The 18,577-nt window shown below is 39.9% G+C and overlaps 1 protein-coding gene across 9 annotated transcripts in view; it reads right to left on the bottom strand.

Annotated features, from left to right (window-relative positions):
• The window catches only part of ps (RNA-binding protein Nova-1-like protein passilla), a 167,487-nt gene that overhangs the window by 78,229 nt on the left and 70,681 nt on the right, over positions 1-18,577 (bottom strand). For 5 of the 9 annotated variants that reach the window (XR_011392269.1, XR_011392272.1, XR_011392270.1 and 2 more), the window contains exon 7: positions 17,996-18,135. The exons of 3 other annotated variants lie outside the window; for them this stretch is intronic. Coding sequence is in view for 1 of the 6 variants with exons in the window: in XM_070087270.1 (XP_069943371.1) it covers positions 18,125-18,135 (11 nt within the window). In the remaining 5 variants the exon portion in view is untranslated. Of the gene's footprint in view, positions 1-9,407; positions 18,136-18,577 lie in introns of those variants that run through there. One more of the 9 variants, XM_070087270.1, reaches the window with a different exon arrangement.

Genomic DNA, 18,577 nt, shown 5'->3' with positions numbered 1-18,577 from the left:
AGGCAAAACGTTTCGAAATAAAGTTGCCTAAGTGTTGCCTATGTGTCTTATCTACCAACCTGTCGGTTTTGTATACCATTTGATAATCACCATGAAGAAAGATTGAAGACTCTTAAATTACATTCACTTGTTAGACGAAGAATGAGGGGAGACATGATCGAGGTGTATAAGTGGAAGATGGGTATAAATAAAGGGGATATAAATAAGGTCTTGAGGATATCTCTCCAAGAGAGAACCTGCAGTAATGGATTTAAATCAGATAAGTTTAGATTTAGAAAGGACATAGGAAAGTATTGGTTTTGAAATAGGGTAGTTGATGAGTGGAACAGTCTACCTAGTTGGGTTATTGAGGCTAGGACATTGGGTAGTTTCAAATTTAGGTTGGATAAATATATGAGTGAGAGGGGTTGGATTTGAGTGGGACTTGCAAATGAGTGGATAGAGTTATCAGAGCTTATTTTTTGGGTAGCATTGAGGATTGGATTGGGAAAATGTTTCGTTAGTGGGATGAATTGTAAAGGGCCTGCCGAGCATGGGCCAACAGGCCTGCTGCAGTGATCCTCCTTTCTTATGTTTCTCATGATGAGTGGAACAGTCTACCTAGTTGGGTTATTGAGGCTAGGACTTTGGGTAGTTTCAAATTTAGGCTGGATAAATGCAAGAGTGAGAGGGGTTGGATTTGAGTTGGACTTGCATATCAGAGCTTATTTCTTGGGTAGCATTGAAGGTTGGGTTGGGCAAATGTTTTGTTAGTGGGATGAATTGTGAAGGACCTGCCTAGTATGGGCCAACAGGCCTGCTGCAGTGTTCCTCCTTTCTTGTGTTCTTATGTAGCAGTTGTAATAATGATAGTTGTAATAATGTTGGTAGAATTACCGACAATATGTAAAGTAAAAGGACACAAGTGCAACTAATGTGACATTTTATTGTGGCAACGTTTCGCTCTCCAGGAGCTTTGTTAAGCCGATATAAACAGTATATGGACACAGAGGGTATATAAAGGCTCAGAGTGAGGTGCAATACTAGTGACGTACCATTTCGATGTTCACTAGTGGTAGTAGTAGTAGTGACAATATGGTAAGAGTAATTAATTCGTACACGAGTAAAAGGATATAAAAGCTATTACTTGGGTAACCTAAAAATAGGTTGGACAAATATAGACTGGATAGAGAAGGCCTTTTTCAGTGTTCACTCTCTGTAATGTGCTTTGTGTAGTATAACAGGAGAGTATGTGATAGGAGTGAATGGAGACAAATGGTTTTTAATACTTGACGTGCTGTTGGAGTGTGAGCAAAGTAACATTTATGAAGGGATTCAGGGAAACCGGCAGGCCGGACTTGAGTCCTGGAGATGGGAAGTACAGTGCCTGCACTCTGAAGGAGGGGTGTTAATGTTGCAGTTTAAAAACTGTAGTGTAAAGCACCCTTCTGGCAAGACAGTGATGGAGTGAATGATGGTGAAAGTTTTTCTTTTTCGGGCCACCCTGCCTTGGTGGGAATCGGCCGGTGTGATAATAAATAATAAAATAAAAATATGTGATGGCAGGGTTTACTGTTTTCAGGAGGATTCTCACTAAGACTTCAGAGATGGTGAAGCTGCCGTTGTTGTTTAATTGTATTCAAAACAGCGATCAGTGCTGATTCGAGGCACTTGCGTCTGCGGAAATTAATTTCTTTGATCACTAATTGGGCGTCCCTAAATTTCACGAGACGATTGGTGGAATTTTGGTGTTGTACACAGGCGTTGTTCAAGTTATCGTTCCTACATGCGAGGTTTCTTGCTGTTTCACCTACATAAATCTTGTCACAGCCTCCACAGGGTATAGTGTAAACCCCTGCATTGACTGGTTCGTTGTGCTTTGATTTTGTCCTGGTTAGATCCTTTACTGAAGTGCTAAAAGCAGTGGCAACTCTGGTGTTAGCTTGTTAAAGTACTTTAGAAACATTCAGTGCAACCTGGCTGTTGGGAAGAATTATAACTTTGTTGGGTGTGGTGTTGGTGCGTGGAGAATTAATGATCTGAAGAGCTCTTTTCTTGCAGTCTTTGATGAAAAAGGAAGGAAAATGTAACTCAGTGAAGGTTTGGTGAATGTATGTACATTCCTCGTCAAGAAACTCAGGACTACAAATACGGTACGCTCTTAGGAAAAACCCAATGATGATGCCTCTTTCGGTCTTGGTATCTTGACTGGAATAGAAGTGTTTGAGATCATTTTTATTGGTAGGTTTCCGATAAACTTGAAATCTTAGGTTGTTGTCTACTTTGTGAATGAGGACGTCGAGGAAAGATAGCTTGTCATTGGACTCTTCTTCTAGTGTAAACTGGATCGCCGGTTCAACTGCGTTGAGCTTTGCCTGAAGATTCCATACATCAAAACGTTTGGGAGTTATTACGAGGACGTCATCCACGTAATGTAACCAAGTGACGCTTGAAGGGATGATGTTTGCGAAGTGTTCGGACTCTAGGTGTTCCATGTATCAGTGCCGTCCTAGCCATTCTTGCACAACTTGTGAGACACTGCAACATCATGGAATCTTGATTCTGAGGACACGTACATAACCTTCATGACTACGACAACTACTACTACAACTAACCCATCTCTTTGGGTAGGACCTACTTCCACTGGGGAATCACGCCTACCAGTGACTATGCCATTGTCTCCTACCCGTCCCATTTCCACCTGACGTTAGTATATAAGCGTCAAGCACCTTACTTCTGCTTCAGAATCTCCACGACTATGGTGCTCTTCGCACCTACTCCTAGGTTGAGGGACTGATTACCTCATCTTCTGTACGTAATTCTACTACCTTCAAGTTATGTCCTGAAATTTGTATTGATAAAGCCACTGGATGGTGAAACGTCTACAATAAAGATACCCAGATGTTGCACATGTGTCTTAATTTCATCTTGTCAGTATTGTATACCATTCTTGCACATCTACAACTTGGTTAGAAAACCAGTACTTACCTATGTCCTTTCTAAATCTAAATTTATCCAACTTAAATCCATTATTTCTGGTTCTTACCTGGTTCGACACCCTCAGTACTTTATTAATATCTCCCTTCTTTATGCCCGTCATCCACTTACACACTTCAATGATATCTCCCCTCATTCTAAACCTCTCCAGAGAGTGGAGATTTAAGGCTTTAAGTCTATCTTCATACGGGAGGTTCCTTACACAGTAAATCATTTTAGTCATTCTTCTCTGTATGTTTTCTAATGAGTCTATGTCCATCCTGTAGTAAGGGGACCAAAACTGAGCAGCATAATCTAAATGAGGCCTCACTAGTGATGTATAGAGCTGTAAAATAACTTTTGGACTTCTGTTACTTATACTTCTTGAAATAAATCCAAGTAATCTGATGATAAATTAGACATGTGCAACTCTTGGGTATCTTTATTGAGGAAACGTTTTGCCACACAGTGGCTTCATCAGTCCATACAAAGGAGAATCTTGAAGAACAGGAGGAGATTGAGGTAATCAGTCCCTCAGCCTTTAGTCGATGTGGTCAGTCCATCAATCTTGAATAGAATACAGCATAAGTGCGGAGAAGGAGCTTATAAACCGTAGGCAGGAGAGGTGCAGCAGTCGTAGGTGTTGTCACATTTGTTCAATGTGGAAGTAGGTCGTGCCCAAGGGTTAGGCAAGCGAAGAATTCCCAAGTATTAAGATCCCAAGAAGTTGCAGTGTCTGACAGGATTGTAGATCAATGATTCAGAGAACCGACAAGTTGATAAATTAGACACATGTGCAACTCTTGGGTATCTTTATTAAGGAAACGTTTCGCCACACAGTGGCTTTATCAGTCCATACAAAGGAGAATCTTGAAGAACAGGAGGAGATTGAGGTAATCAGTCCCTCAGCCTTTAGTCGATGTGGTCAGTCCATCAATCTTGAATAGAATACGGCATAAGTGCGGAGGAGCTTATAAACCGTAGGCAGGAGAGGTGCAGCAGTCGTAGGTGTTGTCACATTTGTTCAATGTGGAAGTAGGTCGTGCCCAAGGGTTAGGCAAGCGAAGAATTCCCAAGTATTAAGATCCCAAGAAGTTGCAGTGTCTGACAGGATTGTAGATCAATGATTCAGAGAACCGACAAGTTGATAAATTAGACACATGTGCAACTCTTGGGTATCTTTATTGAGGAAACGTTTCACCACACAGTGGCTTCATCAGTCCATACAAAGGAGAATCTTGAAGAACAGGAGGAGATTGAGGTAATCAGTTCCTCAGCCTTTAGTCGATGTGGTCAGTCCATCAATCTTGAATAGAATACGGCATAAGTGCGGAGAAGGAGCTTATAAACCGTAGGCAGGAGAGGTGCAGCAGTCGTAGGTGTTGTCACATTTGTTCAATGTGGAAGTAGGTCGTGCCCAAGGGTTAGGCAAGCGAAGAATTCCCAAGTATTAAGATCTCAAGAAGTTGCAGTGTCTGACAGGATTGTAGATCAATGGTTCAGAGAAACGACTAGTTGGGATCTTAATACTTGGGAATTCTTCGCTTGCCTAACCCTTGGGCACGGCTTACTTCCACATTGAACAAATGTGACAACACCTACGACTGCTGCACCTCTCCTGCCTACGGTTTATAAGCTCCTTCTCCGCAATTATGCCGTATTCTATTCAAGATTGATGGACTGACCACATCGACTAAAGCCTGAGGGATTGATTACCTCATTCTCCTCCTGTTCTTCAAGATTTTCCTATGTATGGACTGATGAAGCCACTGTGTGGTGAAACGTTTCCTCAATAAAGATACCCAAGAGTTGCACATGTGTCTAATTTATCAACTTGTCGGTTCTCTGAACCATTGATCTACACTCCAAGTAATCTGTTGGCCTTGTTGTAAACACTAGGCACTGCTGCCTTGGCTTTAGATTTCTGCTTACCATGACTCCCAAGTCTTTTTCACATTCTGTATGATCAAGCTCTACTTCACCTAGATTATAGCTTCGAGGGTTATTTTCATTACCAAGGGCTAGTACTTTACACTTATCCACATTGAACTTCATCTGCCATTTTTCAGACCAAGACATTAATTTGTCCAAATCCTCCTGGAGTTCATTGCTATCCTCCTCAGAGTGAATTATATGGCCTATCTTTGTATCATCAGCAAACTTACTCGTGTCACCCGTAATCCCTTTATCAAGGTCATTAACGTAAATTATGAACAAGAGAGGGCCTAAAACTGATCTTTGTGGAATGCCACTAGTGACTAATCCCCATTCAGATTTCACTACATTAATGGTAACTCTCTGCTTTCTATTGGTAAGCCATGCCTCTCTCCATGCTAGAACTTTACCTCCTATACCATGAGCTGCCACTTTTCTTAAGTGTCTCTTGTGAGGTACTCTATCGAAGGCTTTACTAAAATCCAAATAAACAATATCATATTCTTTATCACTGTCAACTGCCTCAAATGTTCTATTGAAGAACGTCAGTAAATTTGTCAGGCAGGAACGACCTCTCGTGAATCCATGCTGAGATTCATTTATCAGTTATGCTTTTCAAGGTGACTTCTAATAATGTCAGCTATGATTGATTCTAATAACTTGCCCACTATAGATGTCAGGCTTATTGGACGGTAATTTGAAGGAGTGGACTTATCCCGATTTGAATATAGGAACCACATTAGCCATCTTCCACAACTCTGGCACAACACCGGTAAGGATGGACGCATTAAACACACTCGTTAATGGCTGACTAAGCTCCATCTTGCATTCCTTAAGTACCCTGGAAAACAACTCATTGGGTCCCGGGGACTTATTTTGCTTCAGTTTGTCTATCTGTTTAATAACCATGTCCCTCGTGACAGTAATATTAGTTAATTTAAATTCATTAGGAACCAAATAATTGTTAATTACTGAAAGCTCATTTACATCTTCCTGTGTTAAAACTGACAAAAAATAGTCATTAAATAAGGAACACATTTCCAGTTCGTTATCTGTCAGCTGTTCATTCCCAATTTTCAGAGGTCCTACTTTTTCCTTCACCTTCGTCCTATACACTTGAAAGAACCCCTTTGGATTAGTCTTTGATTCATTAGCAACTCTAATTTCATAGTCACGTTTAGCCTTTCTAATTCCCTTTTTTACTTCTCTTTTAAGCTGGACATATTGGTCAGTAAGGTTAACCTCTCCTCTTCTGATGTGCCTATAAATTCCCCTTTTCTCCCCTAATAGATGCTTTAGCCTCCTGTTAATCCATTTGGGATCGTTATTATTAGACCTAATTTCTCTCTGGGGAATGTATATACTCTGAGCATGTTGAACATTATTAAGAAAAAAATCATAAATGCAGATCCCTTCATAATCATGAGTATGATCATCATCAATAAAATCATTATCTAGATAACCCCAATCGAGATTTGACAGGTGTTCCTTAAGTCCACTGTAATCGGCAGAACGAAAATCTGGGATTTTTACCGTATTATCATTATTCTTGTATTCCCAGTTAATGCTGAAAGTGGTGGATTTGTGATCACTTGCACCAAGCTCTTCAGTGATCTCCAGATTATTTAAGAGTGTTTCCTTATTTGACAAGACTAGGTCTAGCAAATTATTACCCCTGGTAGGCTCTGTTACACACTGCTTCAGAAAACAGTCCTGAACTGTTTCCATAAAGTCACTGGATTCTAGATTACCTGTCAAAGAATTCCAGTCAATATGACTAAAGTTAAAATCCCCTACTATCACTATGTTATTGTGTCTAGAAGCCCTAACAATTTCGTCCCAAAGAAGTTTCCCCTCTATCGTAATCCAAGCCTGGAGGTCGGTAGATTACACCTAGAATTAGCTTTTCTTGACCCTCTACAAATTCTACCCAAAGAGATTCTGTTACTGTTCCATCTATTTTTATACCTGTTTTTATGCAACAGTTAATATTTTCTCGAACACATAATGCAACTCCTCCCCCCTTCCCATCACATCTATCCACATGGAAGAGCTTAAACCCTTGAATACTACACTCAGCAATCATATCCCAACTCTTTAAATCATATCAGGTTTCAGTTAATGCAATGACATCAAAGTTCCCAGCACATGCTACCAAACGTAGTTCATTAATCTTATTTCTTGCACCTCGACTGTTAGCATAAAATACCATCACATGTTTTTTCTTCTGCACATTTTTCCTATTCATCTTTGTTTTTACACAATTTCTGAAATTATCATTACCCAGAGTTACTCCATGACATTTACTATTAAGATTCTTAATATCAGAGCATAAGTCAATATATCCATACTCATTATTTATCATTTCTAAACCCATACCTCTAACTAATCCTAGTTTAAAGTCCTAACAACCCCGTCAACTCAGCTAGCAAGAAAACCCACACCTGCCCTGGATAAGTGAACCCCATCCCTGGCATACATGTCATTTCGGCCATAGAAGTTGTTCCAATTGTCAATGAATGGTACTGCATTATCCTTACAGTGTTTATCCAGCCAACAATTAATACCAATTGCTCTGGACAACAATTCATTTCCAACACCATTCCTTGGCAAAATGCCACATATAACACAACACCTCTCGTGACACATAATGACTTATTTTATTCATTCTAGAGTATATTCCATGTTTCCATGTTATTAATATTGTTTATTATGTCATATTAGTTGAATTGTGATAGATAAATAAGCCATAGAGTTGATATTAGTGTCATATTCTCCAACAATAAACTTGCCATCCCTCCCTCACACAAACAAGTCTCCAATATGAACATAAGAAAGGAGGAACACTGCAGTAGGCCTGTTGACCCATACTATGCAGGTCCTTTACAATCCTTCCCACTAAGAACATAACAATGGAAGAACACTGCAGGTCTACTGGCCCATACAAGGCAGGTCCTTATCAAAATGACCTCTACCCAAAGCTACCCAAGAATTTACAGGTCCTCCATCACAAATCCGGCATCATTGGGACCTGTGGTGTGCCGGATTACTGAGCTTCCCGAATTACAGAGTGGTTAGGTTAGAATACACTTAATAAAATTAACCAACTTGACTTACATAGTTCATTGAACATCGGCAAAATTCGAACATTTCCGCTACTTTGAGCTCAATTTCAAGGTACTTTTCGTTATGAAAGCAATCAAAATCATGTCTATTTCTGTAATATATCTTCCATTCTAACAAATGAGTCCAAAAAATGAGAATACAACCATAAAAACCATACGAAAATATACTGCAAAGAGGCGGCTAATGGCTGAGAAGTGAACTCCCTTATTTATCGTCCGTCTTTTTTATTTTTGTTGTACGTTAAGAAGCATCTTTCCATCATACATTGCCCAAGTTTCAATGAGATAGCCCAACAAACAACTGAGAAAAAAAAAAATTACCAAAAATCATATACAGTGGACCCCCGGTTAACGAACATTTTTCATTCCAGTAGTATGTTCAGGTGCCAGTACTGACCGAATTTTTTCCCATAAGGAATATTGTGAAGTAGATTAGTCCATTTCAGACCCCCAAACATACACGTACAAATGCACTTACATAAATACACTTACATAATTGGTCGCATTTGGAGGTGATCGTTAAGCGGGGGTCCACTGTATAGCAAGCCCAAGCCAGGTACTGGAAATAGTCACTTCGACTTTTCTGGGTTATCCTAGGTTCTCTATACATACACTGCTATGTATGATAATCTATGTAACTGTATTTGTGTATACCTGAATAAACTTATTTACTTCTAGTCTGTCAACTGAGTACAAGAGACCGCCCATTCACTTATTTCAACTACCCAATAAAGTGGTCAGAAATTGGCAATTTGGCCAATTTCACACAAATTTCAACAGATGCCAATTTCAAAATAGGGTCCAGAATAAACAATGCAGACACTCCTGGCACTAAAATAACATTTTCTCTGTTCATTAGTCATGGCTACAGGCCCCTCTTATATTACTCTTGCTTACCATTTGGAATTTTTATTCACAAAAAAATAGAAGATTTACTGTTATGCAGACTACTGCATTATTGTAATAATTGTATAACTAATGTCATTCCATTCTTCACTCTACTGGAAGTTAGACTGGCAGGCGGACAGGTATTGGACGGTGACGTCATTTGTTTACTCTTGAGCTTCGCTGAAGAAGAGAACATTTTCGCTACTGTGAGCGCAATTTCAAGGTACTTTTCGTCATGAAAGCAATCGAAATCATATCTATTTCTGTAATATATCTTTCATTCTATCAAATGAGACCGAAAAAATGAGAATATAACCATAACAATCATACAAAAATATACTGCTAAGCGGTCGCTAATGGCTGAGAAGTGAACTCCGCTATTTATGGTCTGATTTCTTTCATTTTTGGTGTACGTGAAGAAGTATCTTTCCATCATACATTGCCCAAGTTTGAATAAGATAATCCAACAAACAACTGAGAAAATAATACTAATAATAATAATAATAATAATAATATCTTTATTTACTACACGTACATGTACAAGGTATACAGGCCTAGCTGACATCAGTGACATACTACTGACTAGAAAGGCACTTGTTATGCTGAGTATTTCAAGAAAATTAGGTCAGTGTCCCAGGATAACACTCACACTAGTCGACTAACACCCAGGTACCCATTTACTGATGGATAAACATAGACAACAGGTGTAAAGAAACGCGCCTAATGTTTCTACCCTGGCTGGGAATCGAATATTTACCAAAAATCATATATGGCTAACCCAAGCCAGGTACTAAAAATAAGCCACGTTGACTTTTTTGGGATTATCACACATATGCTGCTGTGTGTGATAATCTATAGAGAGCAAATAACTTTTTTTTGTTTCATGTTTATAGTGGAGTGCTGCATAGCCCTTGTGGCTTAGCACTTCTTTTTGATTATAATAATAATAATTATGGTGGAGTACGAGTGAATATCATAGCCCAGTGCTATACTCTGTTTTCTCTAATATAAGCCCCCAAGACAAGGATAGGAGAATGGTATTTGTGTACCATATCCTCTTCATAACTGTCGAACTGCTCGGTGTTATGCCAAGTATTATTCATTCTGGAGTATTTAACATGTTTTATGTTATTTATATTGTTTCTTACGTCATATTAGATCAATTATGATAGGCAAATAAGCTGTAGTGTTGATATTAGCGTAATAATAAAGCATATTCTCCTGCTTCATGAAATCGAGCTCATGGCAACCGACAGTGGCTTCAAAGCCACCTTATCTTTAATGGATAATGTACTGTGTAGGTGCTTTACATAATGAGAAGCATTTCTTTTATTCATTGGAACCATGGCTAGGGCTAAAAGTAAGCAGGTTAAACAATAAATGTAGAAAAAGAAATTGGAATGAATTATGCAGCAAGTAGCGCCACCAAACAGTACCAGCAGGTTGGTGTGGCGACCCTGGAAATTTTAAATTATGCTAGCCAAAATTAGTGCCAAATAACTGAAGGAACTGAATAACTGACTGCCGGATTTGTGATGGCGGACCTGTACTCCCGTGCCCAATGACACAGCTCCTCCCACTCGTATATTTGTCCAATCTCTTCTTAAAGCTACCCAAGGTCCTAGCCTCTATCACCCTACTGGTAAGTGTGATGTTAAATAAGAACAAGAACTTAAGTAGGAACACTGCAACTGGCCTGCTGGCCCATACTAGGCAGGTCCTTCACAAATCCAACCCACTAACAGAACAAATGCTACCCAAGCAATAAGCTCAGGTGCAAGTCCGACTTAAATCCAACCCCTCTCACTCATGTATTTATCCAACCTAAATTTAAAACTACCCAATGTGTTAGCTTTGATCACCCTACTAGGCAGACCATTCCACTCATCAATTACCCCTATTCCCAATGTTCATTTATACATTTTATTAGTGCTTTACATTTATTTGGCCTTCTTTTCTGCATGTAAATCTATATTTAAGCTAGGTAAGTGATCCCTGAAGTGACCTAGAGTCCTTATGGAGGAGGATTCCCCTTCCAAACAATAACCTCTCTTCCCTCTCTCCTCCTCCCTGTCTTCCATTCATCAACAACAGCCTTCAATAAAGGTAACTGTAATGTTGAATGTTCATTCTTTTGTGTATGTAAATCTATCTTTAAGGTAAAAACAAATTGTTGTTGATACTTCCGGGTGTCAGGAATAGATTAATTGTATTTACATTATTTCTTATGGGGAAAATTGATTCGAAAATCGTAGATTTCGATAACAGTAGCACCTCCAGGAACGGATTAAACACGATAAATGAGGGACCACTGTAGTTTGTTAGATTATGTATTGGTGGATAAAAGGTTGATGGGTAGGCTCCCGGATGTACACGTTTATAGAGGGGCAACTGATATATCGGATCATTATTTAGTTGCAGCTACAGTTAAAGTAAGAGGTAGATGGGAAAAGATGAAAATGGCAACAAGCAAGAGGAAGGTGAAAGTGTATAAACTAAGGGAGGAGGAAGTTCAGGTGAGATATAAGCAACTATTGGCAGAAAGGTGGGCTGGTGCAAGTATGAGTAGTGGGGATTTTGAAGAGGGTTGGAATAGTTTTAAAAATGCAGTATTAGAATGTGGGGCAGAAGTTTGTGGTTATAGGAGAGTGGGTGCAAGAAGAATGAGGAGTGATTGGTGGAATGATGAAGTAAAGGGTGTGATAAAAGAGAAAAAGTTAGCTTGAGAGGTTTTTACAAAGCAGAACTGTTATAAGAAGAGTAGAGTATATGGAGAGTAAAAGAAAGATGAAGAGAGTGGTGAGAGAGTGCAAAAAGAGAGAGCAGATGATAGAGTGGGAGAGGCACTGTCAAGAAATTTTAATGAAAATAAGAAAAAAAATTGGAATTAAACAAGTTAAGAAAGCCTAGAGAACGAATGGATTTGTCAGTTAAAAACAAAGTAGGGGATTTAGTAGATGGGGAGATGGAGGTTTTGGGTAGATGGCGAGAATATTTTTAGGAACTTTTATATGTCGATGAAGAAAGGGAAGCAGTAATTTCATGCACTGGCCAGGGAGGTATACCATCTTTTAGAAGTGAAGAACAGGATGTGAGTGTGGGGGAGGTGTGTGAGGCATTACGTAGAATGAAAGGAGGTAAAGTAGCTGGAACTGATGGGATTATGACAGAAATGTTAAAAGCAGGGGGGGATATAGTGTTGGAGTGGTTGGTATTTTTGTTTAATAAATGTATGAAAGAGGGGAAGGTACCTAGGGATTGGCAGAGAGCATGTATAGTCCCTTTATATAAAGGGAAGGGGGACAAAAGAGATTGTAAAAATTATAAAGAAATAAGTTTACTGAGTATACCAGGAAAAGTGTAAGGTAGGGTTATAATTGAAAGAATTAGAGGTAAGACAGAAAGTAGGATTGCGGATGAGCAAGGAGGTTTCAGAGTGGGTAGGGGATGTGTAGACCAAGTGTTTACATTGAGGCATATATGTGAACAGTATTTAGATAAAGGTAGGGAAATTTTTATTGCATTTATGGATTTAGAAAAGGCATATGATAGTGGATAGGAGAGAAATGTGGCAGATGTTGCAAGTATATGGAATAGGTGGTAAGTTACTAAATGCTGTAAAGAGTTTTTATGAGTATAGTGAGGCTCAGGTTAGAGTGTGTAGAAGAGAGGGAGACTACTTCCCAGTAAAAGTAGGTCTTAGACAGGGATGTGTAATGTCACCATGGTTGTTTAATATATTTATAGATGGGGTTGTAAAAGCAGTAAATGCTAGGGTGTTCAGGAGAGGGGTGGGATTAAATTATGGGGAATCAAATACAAAATGGGAATTGACAAAGTTGCTTTTTGCTGATGATACTGTGCTCATGGGAGGTTCTGAAGAAAAATTGCAAGGGTTAGTGGATGAGTTTAGGAGTGTGTGTAAAGGTACAAAGTTGAAAGTGAACATAGAAAAGAGTAAGGTGATGAGGGTATCAAATGATTTAGATAAAGAAAAATTGGATATCAAATTGGGGAGGAGGAGTATGGAAGAAGTGAATGTTTTCAGATGTACTTGGGAGTTGACGTGTCAGCGGATGGATTTATGAAGGATGAGGTTACTCATAGAATTGATGAGGGAAAAAAGGCGAGTGGTGCATCGAGGTATATGTGGAGACAAAAAACGTTATCTATGGAGGCAAAGAAGGGAATGTATGAAAGTAAAGTAGTACCAACACTCTTACATGGGTGTGAAGCTTGGGTTGTGAATGCAGCAGCGAGGAGGCGGTTGGAGGTAGTGGAGATGTCCTGTCTAAGGGCAATGTGTGGTGTAAATATTATGCAGAAAATTCGGAGTGTGGAAATTAAGAGAAGGTGTGGAGTTAATAAAAGTATTAGTCAGAGGGCTAAAGAGGGGTTGTTGAGGTGGTTTGGTCATTTAGAGAGAATGAATCAAAGTAGAATGACATGGAGAGCGTATAAATCTGTAGGGAAAGGAAGGCAGGGTAGAGATCATCCTCGAAAAGGTTGGAGGGAAGGGGTAAAGGTGGTTTTGTGGGCGAGGGCCTTGGACTTCCAGCAAGCGTGCGTGAACGTGTTAGATAGGAGTGAATGGAGATGAATGGTATTTGGGACCTGACGATCTGTTGGAGTGTGAGCAGGGTGATATTTAGTGAATGGATTCAGGGAAACCGGTTATTTTTATATAGCTAGACTCGAGCCCTGGAAATGAGAAGTACAGTGCTTGCACTCTAAAGGAGGAGTTCGGGATATTAGCAGTTTAGAGGGACATGTTGTGTACCTTTATAGGTATATGCTTCTAAGCTGCTGTGTTCTGAGCACCTCTGCAAAAACAGTGATTATGTGTGAGTGAGGTGAAAGTGTTGAATGATGATGAAAGTATTTTCTTTTTGGGGATTTTCTTTCTTTTTTGGGTCACCCTGCCTCGGTGGGAGACGGCCGACTTGCTAAAAAAAAAATAATAATTAATAATAACTAATAATAATAATAATTATTATTATAATAACAAATGCCACCAACTCAGTGCACTGTTTACCTGGCTGTGGGAGCAGTTCTCTCATGCTTTGCTTACATTTTTGACAGTCATTTGGCCAAATTTCATTTTTCTAAGCATGGATCCTAAGAAAGTAAGAGTAAAGGACAATACTGAGAAGAAAAAGAGGATGATTTCCATGGAATTAAAGCATGAAATCAGAGATAAACAAGCGAATTGTCCAGGTTTTGTGTTGATGGGGAAGCAGGGGGAGTTGGCTCGTAACTCAAATGTTAGCTTGTAACTCGGAGCAAAAGACAGACCCAAGGACGGCTCAGATCTCAAAAAACTCGTAAGTTGGGACACTTGTAAGTCAAGGTTCCACTGTACTAAGATTACACTTCAACATTATACATATTTTCAGTTAGACTTCATTTAGATTATACTGAGTTCTGGTCTCCACATTACAGGAAGGACATAAATGCACTCAAAAATATACTTTCTAGAAAACGATGATGAAGCTCATTCCACTTATTAGAAACATTTCCTATTAAATTAGGCAGGGAGCAGTGAACTTGCACTCTTTCAAAAGCTGTTGAATTAACTGAACAAATGAAAAAAAAACACGAATAAAGGGGACATACATTTAACATGTTGAAAATTATAATTTTTTTTATTAACACACTGGCCAATTCCCACCAAGGCAGGGTGGCCCAAAAAAGAAAAACTTTCACTGTCATTCACTCCATCACTGTCTTGCCAAAAGGGTGCTTTACACTACAGTTTTTAAACTGCAACATTAACACCCCTCCTTCAGAGTGCAGGCATTGTACTTCCCATCTCCAGGACTCAAGTTCGGCCTGCCGGTTTCCCTGAATCCCTTCATAAATGTTACTTTGCTCACACTCCAACAGCACGTCAAGTATTATAAACCATTTGTCTCCATTCACTCCTATCAAACACACTCATTCATGCCTGCTGGAAGTCCAAGCCCCTCGCACACAAAACCTCCTTTACCCCCTCCCTCCAACCTTTCCTAGGCCGAACAATACCTTGTCATTCTGTTTCGCTCCATTCTCTCTACATGTCCGAATCACCTCAACAACCCTTCCTCAGCCCTCTGGACAACAGTTTTGGCAATCCCACACCTCCTCCTAACTTCCAAACTGCGAATTCTCTGCATTATATTCACACCACACATTGCCCTCAGACATGACATCTCCACTGCCTCCAGCCTTCTCCTCGCTGCAACATTCATCACCCATGCTTCACACCCATATAAGAGCGTTGGTAAAACTATACTCTCATACATTCCCCTTTTTGCCTCCAAGGACAAAGTTCTTTGTCTCCACAGACTCCTAAGTGCACCGCTCACCCTTTTCCCCTCATCAATTCTATGATTCACCTCATCTTTCATAGACCCATCCGCTGACACGTCCACTCCCAAATATCTGAATACATTCATCTCCTCCATACTCTCTCCCTCCAATCTGATATCCAATCTTTCATCGCCTAATCTTTTTGTTATCCTCATAACCTTACTCTTTCCTGTATTCACTTTTAATTTTCTTCTTTTGTATACCCTACCAAATTCATCCACCAATCTCTGCAACTTCTCTTCAGAATCTCCCAAGAGCACAGTGTCATCAGCAAAGAGCAACTGTGACAACTCCCACTTTATGTGTGATTCTTTATCTTTCAACTCCATGCCTCTTGCCAAGAGCCTCGCATTTACTTCTCTTACAACCCCATCTATAAATATATTAAACAACAACGCTGACATCACACATCCTTGTCTAAGGCCTACTTTTACTGGGAAATAATCTCCCTCTTTCCTACATACTCTAACTTGAGCCTCACTATCCTCGTAAAAACTCTTCACTGCTTTCAGTAACCTACCTCCTACACCATACACCTGCAACATCTGTCGTGGGGGTTCGGAAGGAGATATGATGGTTGAAGATAAACACACTTGTGGATGGTAACGCTATATATTGTCAGACTGTGGTAAGGGAAGGGGCCCAGCCTGCCTTCTTGCCTGTTGTATGTCTAAGCGTGGAGTGAGGGCGAGGTAGCGCGTCCCACTAACTCATGCGCATCCCGTGACGTCATACAGTCACTAGGCCTAGGGATCTTCTATATAAACACATGGATGGTACTATGATACTCGGCTAAGCTATACAACACATGTAAGGGGATCAGCAACTATGCTGACACATCTGCCACATTGCCCTCCTATCCACCCTGTCATACGCCTTTTCCAAATCCATAAATGCCACAAAAACCTCTTTAGCCTTATCTAAATACTGTTAACTTACATGTTTCACTGTAAACACCTGGTCCACACACCCACTACCTTTCCTAACGCCTCCTTGTTCATCTGCTATCCTATTCTCCGTCTTACTCTTAATTCTTTCAATAATAACTACCATACACTTTACCAGGTATACTCAACAAACTTATCCCCCTATAATTTTTGCACTCTCTTTTATCCCCTTTGCCTTTATACAAAGGAACTATGCACGCTCTCTGCCAATCCCTAGGTACCTTACCCTCTTCCATACATTTATTAAATAATAGCACCAACCACTCTAAAACTATATCCCCACCTGCTTTTAACATTTCTATCTTTATCCCATCAATCCCAGCTGCCTTACTCCCTTTCATTTTACCTACTGCCTCACGAACTTCCTCCAAACTCACAACTGGCTCTTCCTCACTCCTACAAGATGTTATTCCTCTTTGCCCTATACACGAAATCACAGCTTCCCTATCTTCATCAACATTTAACAATTCCTCAAAATATTCCCTCCATCTTCCCAATACCTCTAACTCTCCATTTAATAACTCTCCTCTCCTATTTTTAACTGACAAATCCATTTGTTCTCTAGGCTTCCTTAACTTGTTAATCTCACTCCAAAACTTTTTCTTATTTTCAACAAAATTTGTTGATAACATCTCACCCACTCTCTCATGTGCTCTCTTTTTACATTGCTTCACCACTCTCTTAACCTCTCTTTTTTCTCCATATACTCTTCCCTCCTTGCATCACTTCTACTTTGTAAAAACTTCTCATATGCTAACTTTTTCTCCCTTACTACTCTCTTTACATCATCATTCCACCAATCGCTCTTCCCTCCCGTGCCCACTTTCCTGTAACCACAAACTTCTGCTGAACACTAACACTACATTTTTAAACCTACCCCATACCTCTTCGACCCCATTGCCTATGCTCTCATTTGCCCATCTATCCTACAATAGCAGTTTATATCTTACCCTAACTGCCTCCTCTTTTAGTTTATAAACCTTCACCTCACTCTTCCCTGATGCTCCTATTCTCCTTGTATCCCATCTACCTTTTACTCTCAGTGTAGCTACAACTAAAAAGTGATCTGATATATCTGTGGCCCCTCTATATCTAACCAAAACAGATATTGTAGAAATAAATTAAAGGTGCAGAAATTTAGATTTTGAAAGGATATTGGGAAATACTGGTTTGGCAACAGAGTTGTAGATGAGTGGAACAATTTCCCAGATAGCATCATTGAGGAAAGAACTTTGCTTAGTTCTAAATATAGGTTGGATGGTACATGAGTGGGTGTGAACTGGACCTGCCTAGCATGGGCCAGGAGGCTTGCTTCAGTGTTTCTTCATTCTTATGTTCTTATGAATACTGATTATCTCCTTTAAAGGCATATACTATTAGTATATGTTGTGCCTATAACACCCTCTGGCTTACTGTTTCATTACAGGAGCATTACTTTCAACACATCCAGTTGTCACATTATTCTAAGTTTCTAGCATTTTAAATGCGGATCTTTACAAAAGAAAAAAATGCCACATCTAGGTGTAAAAAATAATTATATTAACTCAATATGATTTTAGCTTCACTTTTATGCAAGTTAAGGTTTCGATCAATTACATGACAATACTTTAAAAAAAAAAATCAAATCGCGCAACTGGTTCAATTTGGGTGATAATGTAAGTAGTGACAATTTTTGCCCTAGGAATAATGGCAAGACTGGTCAAGGTGAGTACAAGACCCATGGAGGCGGGCATGAGGCGAGAGGTGGAATGAGAGTTGGGGAGTGGAGGGTGGAGTGAGGCACAGAGTCACTACCTGTGTGGAAGGGAGTGCCGAGCCTGCGTGGAGAGCCTCTCTCACCCTCCTGCCGCCGCCACCACCACAGCCTGGCACTGTCAGCTCCACACATACACACCAGCTTACTCATCATTCATGACATTGGGGTCACCCATTATCTAAGTTATGGAGACGGGAGAGAAAAGAAACAAGTCAATATTACTCGGGGCAAGGAGCAACACTTGATGGAGAGCTGTGAGACAATATTGTCATCATATATGTCAGTATAAAGCATGTCACTGAAGAAACATGAGCACTAAAACTAATGAATGTGGCCCCCCAACCAGGAGGTTGAGATGGTGGTGGAAAGTGATCACCAGTACCCACATGCCCTTCATGATTGTGTTTAGCACCTCATGACTCAGTCAGTTGTCGACAAGCTTTATTCCCAGATACAGGGATTCTTACTCTACTTACTTTGACTGCTTCAAGGACATTTTCAGGAGATCAGGTCAATGTAGGTCGTCATTTTACAAGCATGCCGCAACAAACTGACTTAGTGTGTCATCCGGCGGTGCTTCCCATGTCGTGAGGCGTGACTTAAAAGAATGTGGGATGAAG

The sequence above is a fragment of the Cherax quadricarinatus genome, chromosome 21 (assembly GCF_038502225.1).
Source record: "Cherax quadricarinatus isolate ZL_2023a chromosome 21, ASM3850222v1, whole genome shotgun sequence".
NCBI lineage: Eukaryota > Metazoa > Arthropoda > Malacostraca > Decapoda > Parastacidae > Cherax > Cherax quadricarinatus.
The sequence above is the reverse complement of the archived record's forward strand: the minus strand, read 5'-3'. Positions and strand labels throughout refer to the sequence as shown.